At 61.3% G+C, this 19,062-nt stretch overlaps 1 protein-coding gene across 2 annotated transcripts; it reads right to left on the reverse strand.

Moving 5' to 3' along the window:
• On the reverse strand, positions 1 to 14,078 carry CCDC88B (coiled-coil and HOOK domain protein 88B). 2 transcript variants are annotated; one of them, XM_077115848.1, is made up of 27 exons: positions 13,964 to 14,078; positions 13,467 to 13,618; positions 13,226 to 13,337; positions 13,060 to 13,129; positions 12,915 to 12,973; positions 12,748 to 12,831; positions 12,506 to 12,649; positions 12,156 to 12,298; positions 11,945 to 12,026; positions 11,636 to 11,794; positions 11,018 to 11,164; positions 10,773 to 10,881; positions 10,451 to 10,587; positions 9,284 to 10,375; positions 6,307 to 6,434; positions 6,086 to 6,203; positions 5,261 to 5,347; positions 5,039 to 5,179; positions 4,210 to 4,466; positions 3,721 to 3,864; positions 3,356 to 3,542; positions 3,107 to 3,252; positions 2,743 to 2,841; positions 2,521 to 2,545; positions 1,649 to 1,855; positions 1,410 to 1,478; positions 1 to 501 (listed from the first exon to the last, which is right to left on the reverse strand). In XM_077115848.1, exons 1-27 carry the CDS (start codon positions 14,021 to 14,023, stop codon positions 55 to 57), a joined length of 4,605 nt encoding a protein of 1,534 aa, XP_076971963.1. In that variant the 5' UTR covers positions 14,024 to 14,078; the 3' UTR covers positions 1 to 54. The 2 variants fall into 2 exon arrangements, with proteins under 2 accessions (XP_076971963.1, XP_076971964.1); XM_077115849.1 differs by having other exon boundaries at positions 331 to 501; positions 2,379 to 2,545.
• Between the last annotated feature and the right edge of the window lie 4,984 nt (positions 14,079 to 19,062).

Raw genomic sequence — 19,062 nt, forward strand, 5'->3', positions numbered from 1 at the left:
TCTGGGTGGTTGTGGCCTGCTTTATTCTCGCATCCCTCACATCCCCGCTGAGGCTCAGAGGGGGGCCCAGGCCCCGGGCCCCAGGGAATGGGCCTTGGCTCCCCACCTACACCAGGTGGGGGGCTCTCTCGCCCGCTCTGGCCAGTCCTTCTCTACTGGGGGTCCCCCCAGAGTCCACCTCCTTAGCGGGGGCCGTGCAGCAGAGTCAGGGTTTGGGCAGGGAGCTGATCCTGGGGTCCAGTTTGCCCCCTTGCGCAGAAGTTCATCCCGGTCCCATGTGGGGGTCCCCAGGCTGGCGGTGTGGGGCCCTGGGGCCCAGGTCTCTTTGCTCCAGGCCTGTGCTCGGGCATCCTGACCCCCCGGGCTCAGGGGCTGGCAGGGGCCCCCACTGAGGCTCCAGCGACGAAAGGGCGGAACTCCCAAGCCCCCCGTGCACGGAGAGTCACTGGCTGAGGGAAGGGGCGAGGCGGGGTTTCTCCGGTTCCTGAACGGCATCGTGGTCTAGGGGAAAAGGCTCAGTCAGGCCACCTCACTCAGGACCCCCAGCCCGCCCTCGAAGTAGCCCACAGGCCTGACACCTTTGGTGTGCCTTCAACCCTCTGACCTCTGACCTCTGACCTCTGACCTCCAGTCCCTCCCTCCTCCACTCCCCTTGCACTGCCCTCCTTGCCTGTCCCCCAGGACTTTGCCCCAGCTGTTAACCTCCGCCTGGGATGCTGTTCCCTCCACCTGGGATGCTGTTTCCATATATCCGGGTGACAAATTCTCACCTCCAAGCCTCAACTCCAACTTCAGAGGCCGACCCCAAGCACCCCAATTAGAATGCAACTTGCCTCCCAACGCTTTCCATCCCTCTCCCTCTGCCCACTCTTTTTCCAGAGCGCTATCACCTCCTAACATCCTAGAGCTGGGCCACAAGCCATGCGTGGCTACTGGGCACATGGAATAGGGCTCGGTGGGCCTTAAGATGCCCTGTAAGCACCTCTGGATATCAAAGACTCAGCATGAAAAAATAACAGAAAATATCAGTAATTGTTTATATACACTGCATGTTGAAATGGTGACAGGCTAGACAAACTGAATTAGCAAATTGTTATTAAAATTAATTACACCTGTTTCTTTTTTACTTTTTTTTGGATGAGGCTGCGAGAAAGTTTAAAATTACACCTGTGGCTCACATTCGATTTCTATTGGACAATCCGTTGCAGATAATTATTTTATGCATACTGTTTACTGTCTGCCTTCTCCTGCCAGAACGTTCCCTGCCCTGTCTCCAGCTAGCACAGGGTCTGGCCCTCGGGAGAGACACAATACTCATTCACTGCATGAGCAAATGAATGAAGGAGGTCTGCCGAGGCCGCAGGTAGAGCAAATGCCCCCTCTCCCTGCCCTGGCCCCTGCCTGCTCACCTTCTCTGCTGGCACCTGCTTCGTGTTCTGCCAAGGTCTCAACAGAGCCATCCCATTCCACGCTGTGTCCTGGCCAGGGAGAGGGGAGCAAGGCAGCCGCTGGGCCCCAGGGACCAGCGCCCGGGCGGACAGGGCTCATGGGGAAACACAGGGGACAGGAGGGAAGCCCCTCCCCCAGGAGAGGGTAGGGTCACAGGGAGGTGGGGGCTTCGGGGGGGTATGGTCCCCTCGTCTCTCACCTTTGCTATGGAAACTGGGTGCTCCCAGGGGCCCTGGGCCGCGCTGGCGGAATCGCTGTCGGGGGGTGTCTCCGGGGCTGAACGACTCAGAGCTTCGCCCCACAGGGAACCGGGAGCTGAGTTTCCGCCGCTGCCCCCCTGCCAGGGTCTCATCCCGCAGGCAAAGGGAACTTCGGGCCCGGCGCATGGGTGCTGGTGAGGGGGGCCCTGCCAGAGGCACATGCGAGGAGGGGGTCAGAGAAATGCAGGGAGGGGCTCAGGCTGAGTGGAGGAACCAGCAGGGTAAGGCCTCGTGGGAGGGGGTCCGTTTGAAGGGTTAAATGAATGAGCATGGGGTCGGGAGGCAGGGCCCTGTGCTGGCTGACACTCACTCCCTGTGTGACCTTGGGCAAGGTGCTTCCCCTCTCTGGGCCTCAGATTCCTTCTCTGTTGACTGGGACAAATGGAATCTCACACTGACCTCCCCTGCTGCTCTGAGGCCCAGGTACCCCTGTGGATAGGGTAGGACTGCATGGGTGCGCAGCACAGGTAGAAAGGAGATGCTGCCAAGAGGGACCCTCAGGGGCCCAGGGCAGAGAGTCACAAGAAGCGTCTGGGCAGGTGGGGGCAGGGGGCGGGGAAGGCTGCGCTGGGTGCAGGAAGGGAGCCACCAGAGGTGTCGGCAGGAGCCAGGGTGGGGCCAGGGGACGAGGGGTAGGGACCTGCCTGGTCACCTGGCCCCCAGACCCACCTGTCCCATCTGCCTCCCTGCCCTTGGGGAGCTCCATCTCCGGGGGGCCCCCCAGGCTCTCCGTGCTGCCAGCCCCATCGGCCCCCAGGCGTGGCACCCCGAGGGGGCCCCCCTCCCGCCGGGGCCGCATCAGCCTCTTCACCTTGTCTGCCAGCCAGCTGCCCTTCCTGGGGGCAAGAGGGCACAAGAGGGAGTAAAGACCGGAGGACGGAGGGAGAAGAGGGCCATGTGGGGGTGGCAAAGGCCGGGGAGACCCCCGCTGGGGCCTGGGCCGGAGCTGGGCCAGGGATCGTGGTGGGGGGTAGGGGGTGCAGGGCCGGGCAGGGTGGAGCATCGGCCCAGCAGGGTGGGAGGGGCCGCTCACTTGGTCCGGGGCAGGGGCCCGGGCTCCAGCACGCGGTACTGGTCCATTATTTTCTCCACCAGCTTCTGCTTCTCACGACGCAGGGCGTTCAACTGGGTCCTGAAGGGACGGGGAGGGGGAGGGGGCCCGAGGCCCAGGGGGGTCAGGGCAGGTGCCAGGCACAGGTTTCGGCAGGGACGCACTGGTACAGCCTCTCAGTGACAGATCGAAACACTCTGTACGGGTCGACACAGGGCTGCTGGCCCCAGCCCCCAGGGGCCCCCTCGGCAGCCCCAGCCCTTTCCTTGGACCTCCTGAGGGAGGGGGGTTCTCCCCATGAACCACCCCGGGGCCTCTGGGACCTGCCCACCCGCAGCCTGCTCACAGGTACTCGCGCTGCTCGCGGTGCAGGTGGTCCCGGCTCTCCAGGCTGCGCTCCAGGAGCCCCCGATTCTCCCGGCTCAGGGCCTGCACCTCGGCCAGCAGCTGCCGGTTCTCCTCCTCCTGGGCACTGCGCAGCTGAGTCAGCAGCTGACAGGGGGCAGGACGGGGCAGGGGATGGAACCCAGCTCGGGGCGGCCTGGGTCTGCCCTCCCCACCACCACCCTGGCCGCCACCGCGCCCCACCACGCACCTCGCACTGCGTGCTCAGCCGGCAGGCACTCAGGTCCAGCTGCTGGTTAGACTCGCGCAGCCGCTGGCTCTGCGCCTCCAGCTGTGCCCGTTCCAGCTCCAGTCGTGCCAGCCGGCCCCGCAGCTCCCCGCGTTCGCCCTGCAGCTCCCCGCGCTCCCGGGACACCTCGGCCAGCAGCATCTGAGCTCTGCAGAGGGCAGGTGAGGAGCTCTCCCAGGGACCTTCCTCCCCCACCACCCCTGGCCGCTCATGAGGGCCAAAGCGGGACCCACAGGGACAGAGACTCATCCGCCACCAACCCACTTCCTTGCCGGGAACACTGAGAAGTGGCCGAGTGGGGGGAGGGGCCCCACCAGGGCTGGTACCTGTCGTGCTCACTCTGCAGCCTCCGCAGCTCCTCCTCCAGCCCCCGCTGCCGATGCCCGTCCTGCAACAGGCGCTCGCGCTCTGCCAGCAAGGCCGTTTCCTGGGCCTCCACGCTGGCCCGCTGGGCCTGCAGCTGCTCATGCCTGGGATGGGCAAGGGGCTGAGGGGGCTGCCCGGACCCCGGGCCAGGGGAAGCAGGCACCGGGACTATCTGGAAGTAGGGGTCTGCTGTCTCCTGAGCCCACAAGGACCCCCACCAGGCAAAGCCAAAGAGTGGAATCCCATGCCTGGCATCCCCATTGCTGACAGGTGAGCCCCAGGGTGAGCCCGCCCACGTGCCCAGCAGCACAGCTGGGTGGTGCCTTGTCTCCAAGCAGCCGGGAATCTGCTGGGCAATTGTTTTCCCGGTGCAATCAGACAGTATTGAGTGAGCCCCAGGTGAAGGGTAGGTACGGAGTGGAGGAGCTCGGTGTTTGGGGGAGGCTCACCGGCCCTGCAGCTCCCGGTGGGCCAGCTCCAGCGCCCGCATGTTGGCCTTGAGGTCGCGGTGCCGCATCAGCAGTCCTTCGAGCTCGGCCTCCTGCCGCCGTTGCAGCTGAGCCAGGGCCTCGTGGTCCCGCAGCAGGGCCTGCTGCTGCCCGCGGGTCTCCTCTTGGGCTTTGCGGGCCGCGTCTACCTCCTCCTCCAGCACCCCCAGTTTCCTGTGCAGCTCCTGGCCTTGCAGCTCCAGCACAGCCTTCTCGGCCTAGGGCAAAAGAGGGAGGCAGGGGCCATCGGGGTGGCATACCAGGCCGGGAGAGGGGCGAGGGAAAGGGGGGTAGGGGCAGAAGACAATGCGAGCTGTGGTAGGAACAGCGAAGAGGTAAAGGCAGAGGTAGAGGTGCCTGGGACAGGGGGACAGGTCGTGGAGGCTAGCGCTGGTGCCAGGCTGTAGAGGGGAGCGCGAGAGGCAAAAGGCAGGGATGGGACAGATGGGGCTGGGGGCAGGGGACAGGGAGAAGGGTAGGGACTATTGGCAGCTATGGAAGGGAAGGCTGGTGATGGGGCAAAAATGGATACAGATGTCAGGGCAGTCAGAGGGGGTAGGAACAGGGAAGGAGGCAGGGACAGGGGGAGGAGCAGATGGAAGTGGACAGGGGTGGGGAGAAGGGGTGCAGGACGGGATGGCTGGGCTTCGAATGCAAAGTTGAATGTGTCTAGGGGACAGAGGAAGGGGCTGCTGGCTGCGAGCTAGGGCAAAGAAAGGGCAAAACACCATAAATTAGAAGCAGGGGCAGGGATGGGGCAGGGGAGAGGACGCCTTTGGCCGCCACCCACCTGCAAGCGGCTGCTGTACTCCTGCGCCTGCTGACTCTGCAGCAGCAGCTCCTGGGCGCGCCCCTGCAGGCCCCCCAGCTGCCCCTCTAGCTGCTGCAGTTGCCCTTGCAGAGCCGCCTTCTCAGCTTCCAGGGTGGCATTCTGCCGGGAAGAGCGGGGTTTGGAGTGGCCAGGAGGCTGGGGCCCCGCTCCACCCCCACCCCACCCCCGTCGGACACTCACACTGCGCTCCACCTCGATGAGCCGCCCGCTCTGGGACTCCAGCGTCCTGGGCCCAGTGTTGTCCTCGGGCATAGGGCCCTGGCGCAGCTGCAAGGAGAGGTCCCCAGAGGTCACACAGGAGCACGGAGGGGGGCATGGGGACCTGGGCCAGCAGACTCTTGCCCCTGCAGTAGCAGCAGCTGACACCGTCTGCCCGCCTCTATCACACACCCCTTTCCTTAAACCTACAACCCCACGCTCTGGGTTCCTGCCACTCCATGGAGGTCCCCATGCTGCTGTCTTCCGTGCCCTCAGTTCTGCAGAAGGGCCATGCAGCGTCTTCTGTATAGAACACTCTCTCCATCCCCCCTTCCTCTGGGTCCCAGGAAGCCCTCTCTGAGCGACCCCACCACACACTGGCACATGGCATCATCTTCGCATCTTTGCCTTTATCCCAACTATGAGCTCTGAGGCCGGGAGCTTTGGACTCCTGCACCACACAGCAGGTGCCCAGTAAACAATTACTGACCTACTGTGACAGTCACCGAGCTCACGAGGGAGTGTTGGGGTCAGAGCAGGAGAAGCAAGGCTGACACGTCTCAGCAGAGCCGTCGGGGTTCTGCCCATCAAAGCATGGGGGAAACAAGGCCCCCAGAGGGCCTCACGGCCTCGGCAGAGTCCAGCCTGTACAGCAGCCTCCTGATTCCCAGCCCAGTGCTCCCTCCAGCAGGGGCAGGAGGTGGGCTGCTGGCCAAGAATCGATGGGCCAGACCCCAAGTGGGGACTCTGGGCCCAGGAGCCCACGCAGCCCTGGATGTCAGCTGGTGGCATCCGGGGACCCCTCACCTGCAGCAGCTCCTCTTCCAGCTGCTGGGCCTTCAACCTGAGCGCCGCCAGCGCCTCCTCCTTGGAGATCTCCGCCGCCTGCCGCTCAGCTTCCAGCCTCTGCTCCAGGTTCCGGTACCTGCCAGGAAAAGCCTTGGCACACGGGCCCAGGGCACCACACCGCTCCCCACTGAGCCCCAGCCGGCCCCACCCCCACCCCCCACCCCAGGCACCCTCCCCACCTCTGCTGCTGGGACTCCTGTTCCAGCTGCCATTCCTGGCGCTCCAGGGACGCCTGCTCCAGTTCGCGCTGCAGGCCCTCCAGCCGTGACCCCAGCTCCTGGCTCCGCACCACAGCCTTGTCGAGCTCCTGGGGGCAGGCAGGGCAGGCTCAGGCCTGGAAGGATGGACCCCCCACCCTCCGCCCCCCGTCACCCAGAGGGACAGGGCAGGACAAGAGCCTGAGGCCCGACAGTGGGGAGACCTGGCTCTCTGTCCCAGCTCTGCCACCAGGGCAAAGGCCTCTCACCCTTAGGCCTCTACTCCCCGATCTGTAAAATGGGCTGGAAAGACCCAGGGGTGGTAGGTAGGGGGTGTGGGGGAGGCCCCTGGCCGGGCAAGGGGCTTCACCTCGCGGAGCCTGCGTTTTCTCATGCACACACTGAGAGGGGGGCGCGGTGGGCGTGCTCTCCGGGCCGCGGGGCCATACCAGCCCAATGAGGCCATGATGGCCCATGGAGGTGGCTCAAGAGAGGACCCTCGGCCACAGGGGACGGGATCTTGGGGATGGTCTGTCCTAAACCCAGCGGGGCCCGGGGTGGGGAGGATGGGCCCGCCCGCGGCGGTTGGGCCACACCATTGTGGGAGGCTGGTGGGAGGCACGCTGGGGCCTGTGGCCAGAGAGGGAGCTGGGCCAGACCATTCTGAGGCTTGGGGGGGCCCTGACGGGGAGTTGGGGGGAAGCCAAGGGAAGGGCAGGCTCTGGCCAGCCGCGGGCAAATGCTGCCTCTGGCAGCCAAGGCCGCGAGCCTCTGCCCCTGAGGAGGGTCCTCCGGCATTATAACCCCACCCCTGGCCTTGCTCCTGGGGCGCTGAACTTCCCGCCGCCCTTGGCTACAGCCTCCCCTGAAAAACTACAAGTCCCATGAGCCCTTGCAGCTCAGCCACCAGAGCCTGAGGGATGGCTGGGGGAGGTTAGTTAGAATGGGAGGGGAGCGGGCAGGTGAAGGACAAGATTTGAGTCCCGGGGCCCCGCCCTGCCCACCACCCCCACCATGTCCCCCTGAACTACTCCTCCTGGCCTCCGCCCAGCCCCCTAGCCAGCCACAGCCTGGATACCACACCCAGTTATAACCAGGAAATTGCACAAAATTCCCCTCTCTGTTCTCAGAGCTGGCTACCCTCACCATCACTACCCACCTGCCAGCCCCATCCTCTCCCCTGCCACAGGTTAAGCCTCTTCTAGGTCACAGATGCTATCCGAAGCTTCACTATCTTATAGGATTCTGTGAGGCAGGGACTGTTTTTATTCCAGTTTTAGAGGTGAAGAAACCGAGACTCAGAGGTTAGGTAACTTGTCCTAAGCCACATAGCTAAAAAATGGGGGACCTGGGATATTACTCAGTTCTGCATCTCAGTCACACTCAATCTCTCAACTTCACCCTCTCACCCACACCCCCAGTTCTCGCCTTCCCCAGAACTTCCCCACCCCTAGGCCTGCGCTGCCCAAAGCCTGACCCCAGGTCCACCCACCAGCATGCTCCCTCGTCATCTCCTGCCCTCCCATGGCACCTGAGCAAATTATTCTCTCCCGCTTGGAGTCTCAGTGTCCTCATCTGTCACCCGAGGATGCCACTGAAAACTGCTCAGGATGGATGGTTGGATTTCTTGCCCCACGACACACTCTCCCCCACGTGCCTATCCCACTGTCCCTCCACTTCCCCTGAAGTACCTCGCAACACACAGACCTGACTGCTTTGCTCGTGTCAGCCCCTCCAAGACCTCCCATTTCCCTCATGAGAAAGTCCCAACTCCTTCTTGAATTTGACATTCTGGGTCCTGCCTAGTAGGAACCCTACTTAATTCTCAGCCTTGCCTTTCTCCATCCCCTGCCTCACACTCTGCAGGATTCTCTCCCATCCCTGTCCTATCTCCTTCTGGAAGACGCAGAGGCTTCCTCCTCCAGGAAGCCTTCCTAGATAAGCCCCAGCTGAAGTCTAGTGTGCTTCCTGGGCTCCCATGGCTCCTGACATTCCACCCAAGACAGAGACCCAGTCCTGTCTCCGCTCTGGACTATGAGCACCTCCCTGAGAGTGGGGAGCCTGGTACAGGGCCTGACACCAAGGAGATGCCCATAAACATGTTCAAATTCATGAATAAAGGTGCTTCAGTCCCTTTCTCCCCGACCTAGCCCCAGCTACACCCCTACTACCTGGATCCCTGCCACTGCCTCCTGATGGTCTCCAGACTTCCCCATCCACCCTTCAATGCCTTCAAGCCCTTTCCATGCAAGTCTGCCCACACACCTTCCCTCCCATGCTTTCCCTGCCTGGGTGGGATCCTAACACCTTCAAAGCTGGCACAACTCCAGCCCCCAGGGCCCCCACTTCCTCCTGGGCCCCTGAGCATCGTGAACACCTTAAAGTTTTTGCACATGCTGTTCCCTCTGCCTGAAATGCCCTTCCCACTTAGTGAAATCCTGGTCATCCCTCAAAACTCTCTCTGAAACCTCCTGGGCATCAGCTCCCTCTCCCGCGGCTCCCGCAGCACTTTGCCTTAATAACGGACATTTCTTAAGTACTTTTGGAACCAGGCTCTTAACACCATTAGCTCCCCAGTCTTTCGAAACACCAGGGAGGGTGGAGGGGAGGCATGAATAGTACCCCCATTGTACAGAAAAGAGGAACTGAGGCCAGGGTAGAGCAAACTGCCCTTGGGCAGCGAGCCAGAATTTGCACGTGAGCAATCTGGCTCCAGAGCCCACACTCTCGGCCCCTCCTTACAGCCCACTACACATGGCCTTCCACCTGCTCCGTGGTCCAGGCCAGGCAAGCACCTGGAGGGCAGGGGTAGACTTGGCCTTTCTATCTCCAGCCCCAGGCTGCTGCTGGACACTCAGTGGCTCCTGATGGAACTAACAGCTCCAAAGCCCCAGCAACGGAGTGTAAAGGTTGGCCCCAAGCCCCGTTCCCTGACTCCAGCTGTGTGCCCCCGACATACCTCCCCGAGGGCCCGCTTCTCCCGGCGTTCCCTCTCGGCCTCCTCCGTGAGCTGGCGGCGCTCGCTCTCCAGCCCCTGCAGCCGTTCCTCGGCAGCCTCAGCCTTGGCCCGCAGTCGGGGTCCCTCGCGTTCCCACTGCCTCCGCTCCCGGCCTGCAGCCGCCAGCGCCTCCCCCAGGGCCTCCCGCTCCCGTGCTGCGGCCTCCAGCTCCCGGCCCGCTGCCTCCAAGGCTTCTTGCAGCCGGGCCTGCTCTGCAGCCTGGGCCCCCGCCGCCTGCTGGGCCTCGGCCTCTGCCCTCCGTGCCTCAGCCAGCTCCTTGGAGAGGCGGGCGGCCTCCATGCCTTGGGCCTCCAGCTCAGAGCGCAGGGCCTCAGCCTCTCCCCTCAGCTGGGCCACCTCCTCCCTCAGGGTCTCTTGCTCTGGAGCCCCACTGGCCAGGCTCTCCCCTGGGATGGGCCCCCCCAAGGCCTGGCTCTCAGGAACCTCGAAAGACCCCTGTGGTGGATTTGGCCGGGCCAGTTCCCGGACGGTCCCCTCCAGCCTCAGTTCATGCTCTCTGGCTTCTGTCTGGCCCTTGGACAGGCCCAGCCCCTGGACTAGGGTCAGCTGCTCCCCATACTGGAGCCCAGGACCCCCCTGTTTCAGCTCCCGAGATGCAGGTTCCACCCCGCCTTGGGGAGATTCTCTCTCCCGAGTCTCTTCTCCCTGCAACAGCTGGGCCTGAATTTTGATCCCTGGACTCTGAGGTCGGGCCACAGCAGAGGCCGTGGTCTGAAGAAGTTCTCCATGGTCAGGCTTCTCCAGGGACATCCCTGTTTCCACAGCAAGACCTGATATCTGGGGGGTGGTGTCTGAAATTTGGGGGGCGCTGGCAGTCTCCTGTCCAGGAGAATCAGGTGCCTGGAGACACTCATCTGATCCCTGGAGGGCTGAGTCTGATGCCCCGGGGGCCGGGTCCAAGGCCTGGGGGTCTCCATTCCCGGCCTGGGGGACCGAGCCCTGGAACCCGTGGTCTAGGACCGGGGCAGCCTGGGGAGTCCCGTCCAGCTCTGGAACTGTGGAGTCCTCGCTCTGCTCCTCCAGCAGGGGGTGCTGAGGGCACACGAGAGGCTGTGTCAGGTTTCCGGAAGGAGGGGAGGGGCCTGCTAGGGTGGGGGGGGGACTCACCTGGCCAGCTGGCTGCACCTGCAGCCCCTGCAGCAAGCTGCGCAGCTCCAGATTCTCCCGCTCCAGGGTCCGCAGCCGCCCAGCCTCTGCCTCCCTCACCTCATCCTGCAGCGAGGGGGCTGCTCCCGGCAGGGGTGCTGGAGGGTGTAAGCATGCATTCAGGACCCCTCCCCATCCTGAGCCTCTGCACCTTCCTTGGCTCCTCACAGACACCCCACACAGGCCTGGGGTAGGGGGTGAGGTCAGAAGCCCTTCCTGCCACTGCTGCAGGAACACACAGGCAGCCCCCACTCCCAGCCCCTCCTCTGGGACTCCCACTCACCCTCCCCGGGAGAGCTCAGGGGGGGCTCCAGGCTCCTCTGAAGCTCCAACTCCAGCTCCACGTTTTCCTCTGCCAGCTGGTCCACCTGATGCCTTAAGGAGTCCAATTCCTGGGGAAGGGAAGGGCAGGGTCAGACCCGCCAGGCCAAGTGTGCGGGCATGAGGGTCACTAGGGGCCACCAGGGGATCAGTGGGGTCGCCGCGGGTCATGGGTTGACCCCGCTGGGGTCACTCCGGTGACCTCACCGCGTGGGCCTCCCCCAGCCGGGTCCGCAGCAGGAGGTTCTCACGCTGGGTCTCGTGCAACCGAGCACATCGTTCGCGGGCCGCCTCCAGCTGCTCCTCCAGCAGCGCTTTGGAGGCTTCCAGAGTCCCCGAGAGTTCCCGCTCCTCCTGGGGGGAGAGCAGAGGGAACCCCAGAGTAGGCGCAGCCCGCGCGGCTCCAGGCCCTGCGAGTCCCAAACCGCTTCCCCGGGGCCAGACACCACCCTGCCTCCTCTCTCGCATCTGACCCCGCAGCGCCGTCAGTGGGGCCCACCTTTCCCCTCTATCAGCCGCTCTTGTTCAAGGGTCTCTCCAGGTACCCTCATCCTAGCACCTGGCCACGCCCAGCTCATGTCGAGGCCACGCCCCTTCTCCCCGGGAACCGCCTTCAGACCCTAATTTTCCTCACCATCAGCCCCCACTCCCTAGAGACATCCCTCCGTGCATTGTCCCCATATTTCTCCAAGCTGTGACTTTTCCCCCCATGTGGCTCCGCTGTCTCCTCTGGACCCCATCTCGCACCTCCTCATGGCCCGCCCCCTGGCCTGCAAGCCCCGCCCATTTCATACCTTGCCCCGCCCCCCGCAGGCTCCGCCTCACCTCCAGCTGGCCCTGGCACCTCTCGGCCGCCTGCAGCCGCTCCCGGCAGCGCCGCAGCTCGTCCTGCAGGCGGGGCAGGCGGGCGGCGCGTTCCCGCAGCGCCTCCGCCTCCTCGCGGTACAGCTCGGCGCGCTTGGCCTGTCCGGACAGGGCCTGGGTCTGGGGCAGGCGGTGCGGGGTTAGGAACGACGGGCCGCGGGCCGGAGGGCTTGGGGACCGACAGGAGCCGGGTTGGGGTAGGCAGTGGGCCGGGAGGAGGGACGGATGGGGGATTGGGGTGTGCCAGTGCCTGGGAGCAGGTGGGCGCACCTCCTGGCGGAGCCTCCGGACTTCGGCCTCCAAGCCCTGCATCTCCGCCTGCGAGTCCAGCAGCAACTCGGCCTTCTCCTCCCTGGAGCGAAGGGGCGCTGGAAGCTGGAACCGGGCCCCAGCCCTTCCCAGGCCCCATCCAGCCCGTGCCCACCCGAGCTCGGCCCCCAGCCGGCCTCATCCGCCTCTCCCGGGGCCTTCCCGCACTCACAGCTCCTGCCGCAGGCTTCGCAGCTGGGCCTTGGCGTTGGCCAGCTGCAGCGCCAGGTGGTGCGAGGGGCCGGGGGGAGCCCTAGCCGGAGCCTCAGGCGGAACAGGGACCGGCTCCCGCTCCAGCAGCAATTCAGCCAGCCGCTGTGGGTAACCGGGTGTCTGAGGTCAGAAATGACCCATCCTATGCCCCCCGACCCCAGCCACCCCAAGATGAAGTGGCCTTGACAGCCCCAGCTGGCCCAAGACCTGTCCCTACACCTGGGGTCCAAACCCTCATCTCTGCCATCATCTGTGTCCCAGACCTCCCATTCCTCTAGCTGAGACCTCCGTGCCCTTGGCACCCCCTACCTGGGCGCCCAGGTCCCGCTCCCATGCCAGCCTCGACAGTGACCCCATCAGGCTCCGGGAGAGCATCTCCGCCTCGGGAGGTGCCAGCTCGCCAGGCTCCAGCCCTGCCAGCGCCAGCACCACGCCTGCCCCAGGCTGGGTCACCTGGGGGCACCGAGAGCCGCTCGGTGAGGAAAGGGGGGCACGCGGCAACGGTGTACCTGGGCAGTGCGGGTCCCAGGCCCCTCGACCCGCCCCAGTACCTCCTGGATGGCAGCGGCCAGCTCGCTCTGGACCTCAAGGCTGAGGCCTTGGATGTGGCGGATGAAGAGTTCCCGGTGCTCGCACTGCAGGAAGGGGGGACAGGGGAGGCTGGGGCAGGAGCCCCCCCACCCGCTGCCACCCTCCTGGCTCGGCCCCACCCACTCACCTGCACCGACGCCCCCAACATCAGCCGCAGGATGCCCTCCAGCTCCTCCACCGCCTCCTCTGGGGGGCGCAAGCCACAGGGGGTTAGTGGGAGGGTGGGGGGGATGAGCAAGGAAGGGGGCAGAAGTGGGTGGTAGGGAGCGCACCTGAGAGGGGATCAAACCCCAGTGTCTGGAGGTCTGGGGGTGATGACAGGATAAGCAGCTGTAGCTCCTCCTGGGGGGCAAAAGAGGACGGGAGCGATGAGTGGGGACTGCCCGCAGGGGGCCCCTCACCCCGGCCTTGGCCCCCTCCCCCCGACCGACCCCTCACCTGGTAGAAGCCCCTCAGCCGGCCCCACAGGTGGCTCAGGTTCCGCACCCGCCTGGCCGCGGGACCCTCGTGGCCACTGACCATCCGAGGTCCCCCTCGGGAGCTGGGGGCTCTATGGGCACAGAGAGCAAGGGGTGGGAGGGGAAATAGAGACCCAACCCCCCAAACGCAGCCAAGCCCCACCCCCACCCCTTGGGCTCCTCCCAGCAGCCTGTCCCACCCACCCCCTGCTGCCCCTTACATGATACCCAGAACCCGGAGGAGCAGGGCCCCATCGCACAGACGCAAGAACCTCTTCTGGGAGCAAAGGGGCCCCTCCTCCTCCTCCTCTTCCTCCTCCTCTCTGCCCTCGGGCTCCTCCGCCTCCCCCACCAGCCCCGCCAGCCCCAGCGCCTGTGGGAAGCCAAGAGGGGTCAGCTGGACCAGACCCCCCAACACCACCACCCGCCGCGTGAATCCCGAACCCCCACTCCCCACCTGCCCCCGTGAGCCCACACCACTCCTCCCCACCAATTCCCTGAATGCCTCTGGCTCCCACTGTGTACCCCCTCCCTGCCCCCCCAGCCCCCTGGCCTTCTCCACCCCGCCCCCAACATTTGAGCCCTCCACACGCACACCCACCCCCGGCTCCGGCCAGGCGTTGCCCCCCCCCGCCAGCCCCCCCCTTGCAGACCTCCCTGCTGCTCACTCCCCCCCCCCCCCCCCCCCCGCAGCCCGGCTCCCACCTGACCCCCTCACCCAGGTGGCCAGGCTCCCGCTCAGGAAGTCTCTGAGTCTGGGCCCCTTGCCCCCCTCCATGCTGGGGTTGGGGTGTGGGTCCCGCGGCGGCAGCTACACCTGCCCTGAGAGGAAGAGGAAGTCCCCGAGTGGGGGATCCCGGGGCCCAGCCACAGACACCCGGTACAGCTTCCTCCTTCCGGGGGCGGGCAGGCCTCTGCACCCCAGGAGTCTTGCCTTGGCCCCCACGTCCCCACCCCAGCTGGGCAAGGCCTACTGTGCCTACCCAGAACCCCCACTCCCCACCCGGGTCAGGAAGGCCTGTATCCTCTGGCATCTGGGCAGAGCTGGCCCCAAGGGGAGCGGGGAAGGCGAGTCAGAGGCACCTGGGAGCAAGGCTTGGCGCTCTCCTGGCTGGATGTGCCAGGAGTGGGGGCATCCTTCACTTATCTGGGCCTCGTTTCTCCAGTTGGAACCAAAGAGGGTGACCTCGGTTCCCCACCCTCTGGGGCCTTAAAGGTGAGTCTGGGTCCCCACCCCCACTTCTGCTGATATGTCTCCATCCCTTTCCCTTTGATGTTTCTCAAATGTATCTACTCTGTGCCCCCAACCTGGGAGACCTGGTCCAGCTGCCACCTCCCCCAGAAAGCCTTCTCTGAAACCCAGCCAGAAGTGATTACCTCTTCTCTGACATGCAATTCCCCACCCACCCACCCCATACTCTATACCTAATGGCGTGAGCGTCCAATCCTGCCCGGGTCTTGGGCAAGTGACCTCACCTGGCCAGGTTGCAGTTTCACATCTCTACAGCAAATGGGCTGGACTCCAGCCTCTGAGGGAAACGGCACAGCACAGCAAGTGTCCAGGAGAGAAGCTGGCTGGGAGGACACTCCAGTCCCCCTGCTGCTCACCATGGCTTTGGGGAGTTCCTTTCTTTCATGCACTGTTGCTGGGTGCTGGGATAAAGTAAAAATCCACACCAGGGAGACAGCTACGGAAACATAACGTGCACAAGATGTAATATTCCGGTGGTACTGAAGATTGTTAAGAGGAGGGGATGACCTTGGCGGGAAGATCAGGGAAAATGTTCTAGAAGAGGTTCCAGCTAAGATCAGAGGGGCAAGGAACAGAGGGTATTGCAGGGAGCGGGAACAGAATGTGCAAAGGCCCTGTGATAGCTGGAAGCAAGGCCAGCAAAAAGTTCAGAAATTATTTGGGTTTCATCATTTCTGGAACACTTTATATTTCACATTTAGCCTTTCTGAAGTCAGGGCATTATTCTGAAGATACAGTTACTATCTGGCTGTCTGATTGCAGATTTGACATAGTTGTCACGGCCTGCTCATGCCCACGCTTCAAAAGCCCCAGCCTCAAATCCCACAGAAGGGGTGGCAGCAGCCTGGAGTAAAATCCCAGAGGCACGAGCAGAACGCTCTTAACCTGGGACCCAAACAGTAGGAGCCCCCAGGAAAGGGGGAAATGGGCTTATTGACCACACTTCTAAAGCAGGAGGCACAAACCCGAGCTCAAACCAGTGACTCCTGGTTGTTTCATGGTTTTATGGATTGCTTTAAGGGGCACAGCTCTTGCGAGCACTCATTAGGGCTCAGAGGAGAAGGGGGCAGGAAAAGACACATCAAAACTCTGCGATGAAAAGTGATTCATGGAATAAAAATAAAATAAAATAAAATAAGTGCTTCATGGGAGGCGGCCTCTAAATGCGAAGGGAGATTTTGGAACTTTCTAACCAATTTATTTGGCTTATTTTTTCCCTTTTATGTGTGCATCAGGATTATAGATGACGAAAATCCCCATTTAAGTCAAACGGAGCTTTTTCTGAAGTGTGAAATTAAAATTCTAGTGATGAAAGAGCCTTGGGTCTTGAGTGGCATCTTTTACAATCTACATCTTAGATTTGGCAAAATATGGTGTAATAATAAACAATGATAGTCAACTTAGGCGTAGCATGAACCAGGTATGTTTATAAAGACCTTACATTTGACAGCTTCCTTACCCTGAACTAGTCTATGAGATCAGGACTACGGGCAATCTCCATTCTACAGAGGAGGAAGCTGAGGCTCAGAGAGGGTAAGTCAGTTGTCCAAGGTCACACAGCTATTAAGGTGGGACCATGTGAAAGAAGGCAGGGGACCAAGGTGCAAAGAGCGAGGGGCTCAACGGTCAAAGTGAGCTGAGTGGGAGCCAGGCTGGTTAGCCGAAGAGCCCATCTAGTGGTTTAACTCTCTAGAGACTCATGTGGAAACAGGGATAACCCATGAGCCAGTGCCCAGCCTAAGTGCTCATTAAAGGATACCAAATGTGATTCTCATCATTAGCATTAATAATATCAGGGGCTGTCCAGCTTTGCCTCTCCCAAGGACCTCCAGCCCAAGAATCCCTCTGGGGTGCCTGCTCTGTGCTGGCTCCAGCAGGCCCTCCTGGCTGCAGAGGGCCTCTGCCTTGCTCAACACCTCTGAGTCACACCCCCGGGCCCAAAAACAGAGACCGTGTCGCTGATTGCTTTCACTTCCGTCACTCCCGACAAGCTTGGCTGCACCTCAGTCTGATTCTTTGATTTGGCTCAGCTAAATCAGGCTAGAGGAGGCTGCAAGAAGTGGAGGGACCCTGGGGAGGGGCTCCCTCTCCAACTGACCCTGAGATCCTGGAATTTCAAGGTCAGTTAGGTGTTGGGGGTGTTTGTTAGGAAGTAGCAGGCTGGCAGAGATCATTTACCTTCAGCTACATTTTTCTTTAAAAAAAAGACAAGTCTTTTTTCAGATACATGCACAAGATCAAAAATGTAAAGAGTACATAAGGATATAGAGGAAAGAACCAACTCTCCCCCTCATCATTACCAAGCCCCTGTCCCCATGCCCAGAAGCCTCCGCTGTTACCATTTTCTTGTGTCCCTCCTGAGACACAGTTACATGTCAGCGGGTAACAAGTGATTGCATATCACACACATACACACACACACAGCCACGCGCCTTTCTCGCTCTACCTTGCAATGTATTTTGCAATCAGCTTCATTTCTGTGCAAAACCATTGGCCTTGACCTTTCTAACAGTTACATTGTATTCCATCACACTGGTATCTCATCATCACTTAAACAGTCTCGTGTTGATAAATGTTTCAGATATTTACATATGTTGCTATTGCCGTAAAGATTGCTTCTCAGATATTTTTTTCCTGGCCAATTTTAGGAGGTCCCGCGCCCTGCCCATGGCTGCCAGGCTGGGGACCCAGGAAGTGGTAGAGAAGCAAAGAAACACAGACAGATGAGTGAATGGCATAGTTGACCATCCCTGTCTCCCTGTGCCATCATCATCTGCCCTCAGTTTCCCCATCTGAACACAGGGGCAGCTGGGGGAGTCAGGAGGATTCATCTCCCAGTTTTCTTCTGGTTTTCAATTATCTAGATAATCCTGGTCAGACCCCAGGGGTCAGGGTCAGGGGGGCTCTGGGGCTCTGGGGCTCTGGGGCTCAGGAGGGACATGGGGGCAGATGGGGGGGTTGGGGCCAATCAGGGCTGCATTGGAATGAGATTTTTTTTCCTCCCTCCCTGTGGTGGCTTTACAGACCTGCCTGGCACCCCAGAGGCCTGGCAGGGACCTAGGAGCAGTCTAACCAGGTGATTCAGGGCCCCAGGCTCAAAAACAAAAATAGGGAAACCAGAGTCTCAGGGTACTTGCCCCTTTGGTGTTTGGTCTTCAGGGGCCCTTTCCTCCCCACCCAAGTGTCTGAGAAAGAGTCGCTTCCCCACTGTTCTAGTTTGCTAGCTGCCAGAATGCAATATATCAGAAACAAATGGCTTTTAAAAAGGGGAATTTAATAAATTGCTAGTGTACAGTTCTAAGGCCGAGAAAATGTCCCAATTAAAACAAGTCTATAGAAATGTCCAATCACAGGCATCCAGGGAAAGATACCTTGGTTCAAGAAGGCCGATGAAGTTCAGGGTTTCTCTCTCATCTGGAAGGGCACATGGCGAACAAGGCGTCATCTGCTAGCTTCTTCTCCTGGCTTCCTGTTTCATGAAGCTCCCCAGGAGGCATTTTCCTTCTTCATCTCCAAATGTCGCTGGCTCGTGGACTCTGCTTCTCTTGGCTATGTCATTCTCTGCTCTCTCTGAATCTCTCTCATCCTCCAAAATGTTTCCTCTTTTATAGGACTTCAGAAACTAATCAAGACCCACCAAAATGGGTGGAGACACACCTCTACCTAATCCAGTTGAACAACCACTCTTGACTGGGTTACATCTCCAGGGAGATGATCTAATTATAGATTCAAACATACAATGCTGAATAGGGATTAGAAGCAGCCGCTGCCTTTACAAAATGGGATTAAGATTAAAACATGGCTTTTCTAGGGTACATACATCCTTTCAAACCAGCGTACCCACCCACCATTTTGAGGTGGGAATGGTGGGGCCAGAGCCAGACATGAGCAGAAATGCCCAGCAGAGGGGCCCAAAGAGCTGCCCAGGTGGGAGGAGGTACCGGGAAGCTGGAGCCCTGGAGGGGAGGCCATCTGCCCAGAGCCGAGCGAGGTGCCCTGCCACTCGGAGTGTGGATTGCAGGCCCAGGCCCAGGCAGCTGCTCCTGCTCCCTGACACCAGGTGGGCACCCCCTTCCTGCTTTCTCCTGGGGTGCCCCTCTCTGCTGTATCCCTCGGGCTCTAAGGGACCAGGACACAGGAGCCACTCATCCTCCAGGCTGGCCTCCCTGCAGCAGGGGTCGATTGAAAACACTAACTGACTCACAACAGATGGCAGCTTTTGAATAAATGAATTCCTATTTCAGAGAGAAGGGGGGCCGTAGGAGTAAGCAGGGTGGCCAAGATAAAACCCACATCCTCAGCCTGAGGGCCATGTGGTCTCTCCCCTCTGCCTATGGCCGGGGAGCTGCCTGGTGGCAGAGCAAGGCTGGAGCCCAGTGCCCAGTTAGCAAGCAGGATGAGACCTTGCACAAGTCCTGTGGCTACCAGCCTCCCTCAAAATGTGACACACATTAAAGACAGCTGTAAGGTACCCTTGTACATTCACCAAACTAACAAAAATAAATCCACATAGGCTAAGCCTACTTAAAATGAGGCCTAAGAGTCACCCCCTAGAGAACCTCTTT

The sequence above is a fragment of the Tamandua tetradactyla genome, chromosome 9 (genome assembly GCF_023851605.1).
Source record: "Tamandua tetradactyla isolate mTamTet1 chromosome 9, mTamTet1.pri, whole genome shotgun sequence".
Classification (NCBI taxonomy): Eukaryota; Metazoa; Chordata; class Mammalia; order Pilosa; family Myrmecophagidae; genus Tamandua; species Tamandua tetradactyla.

Coding starts and splice junctions, on each gene's coding strand:
- CCDC88B (XM_077115848.1), bottom strand. CDS start 14,023: ATGGAGGGGGGCAAGGGGCCCAGACTCAGAGACTTCCTGAGCGGGAGC. Junction 11,165..11,635: donor GGTGCCAGGGCCAGCTGGAG/GTGAGGCGGAGC, acceptor CTCTCCCCCCAG/GAGGAGCGGGAACTCTCGGG. Junction 10,376..10,450: donor AGGTGCAGCCAGCTGGCCAG/GTGAGTCCCCCC, acceptor GTGTGCCCTCAG/CACCCCCTGCTGGAGGAGCA.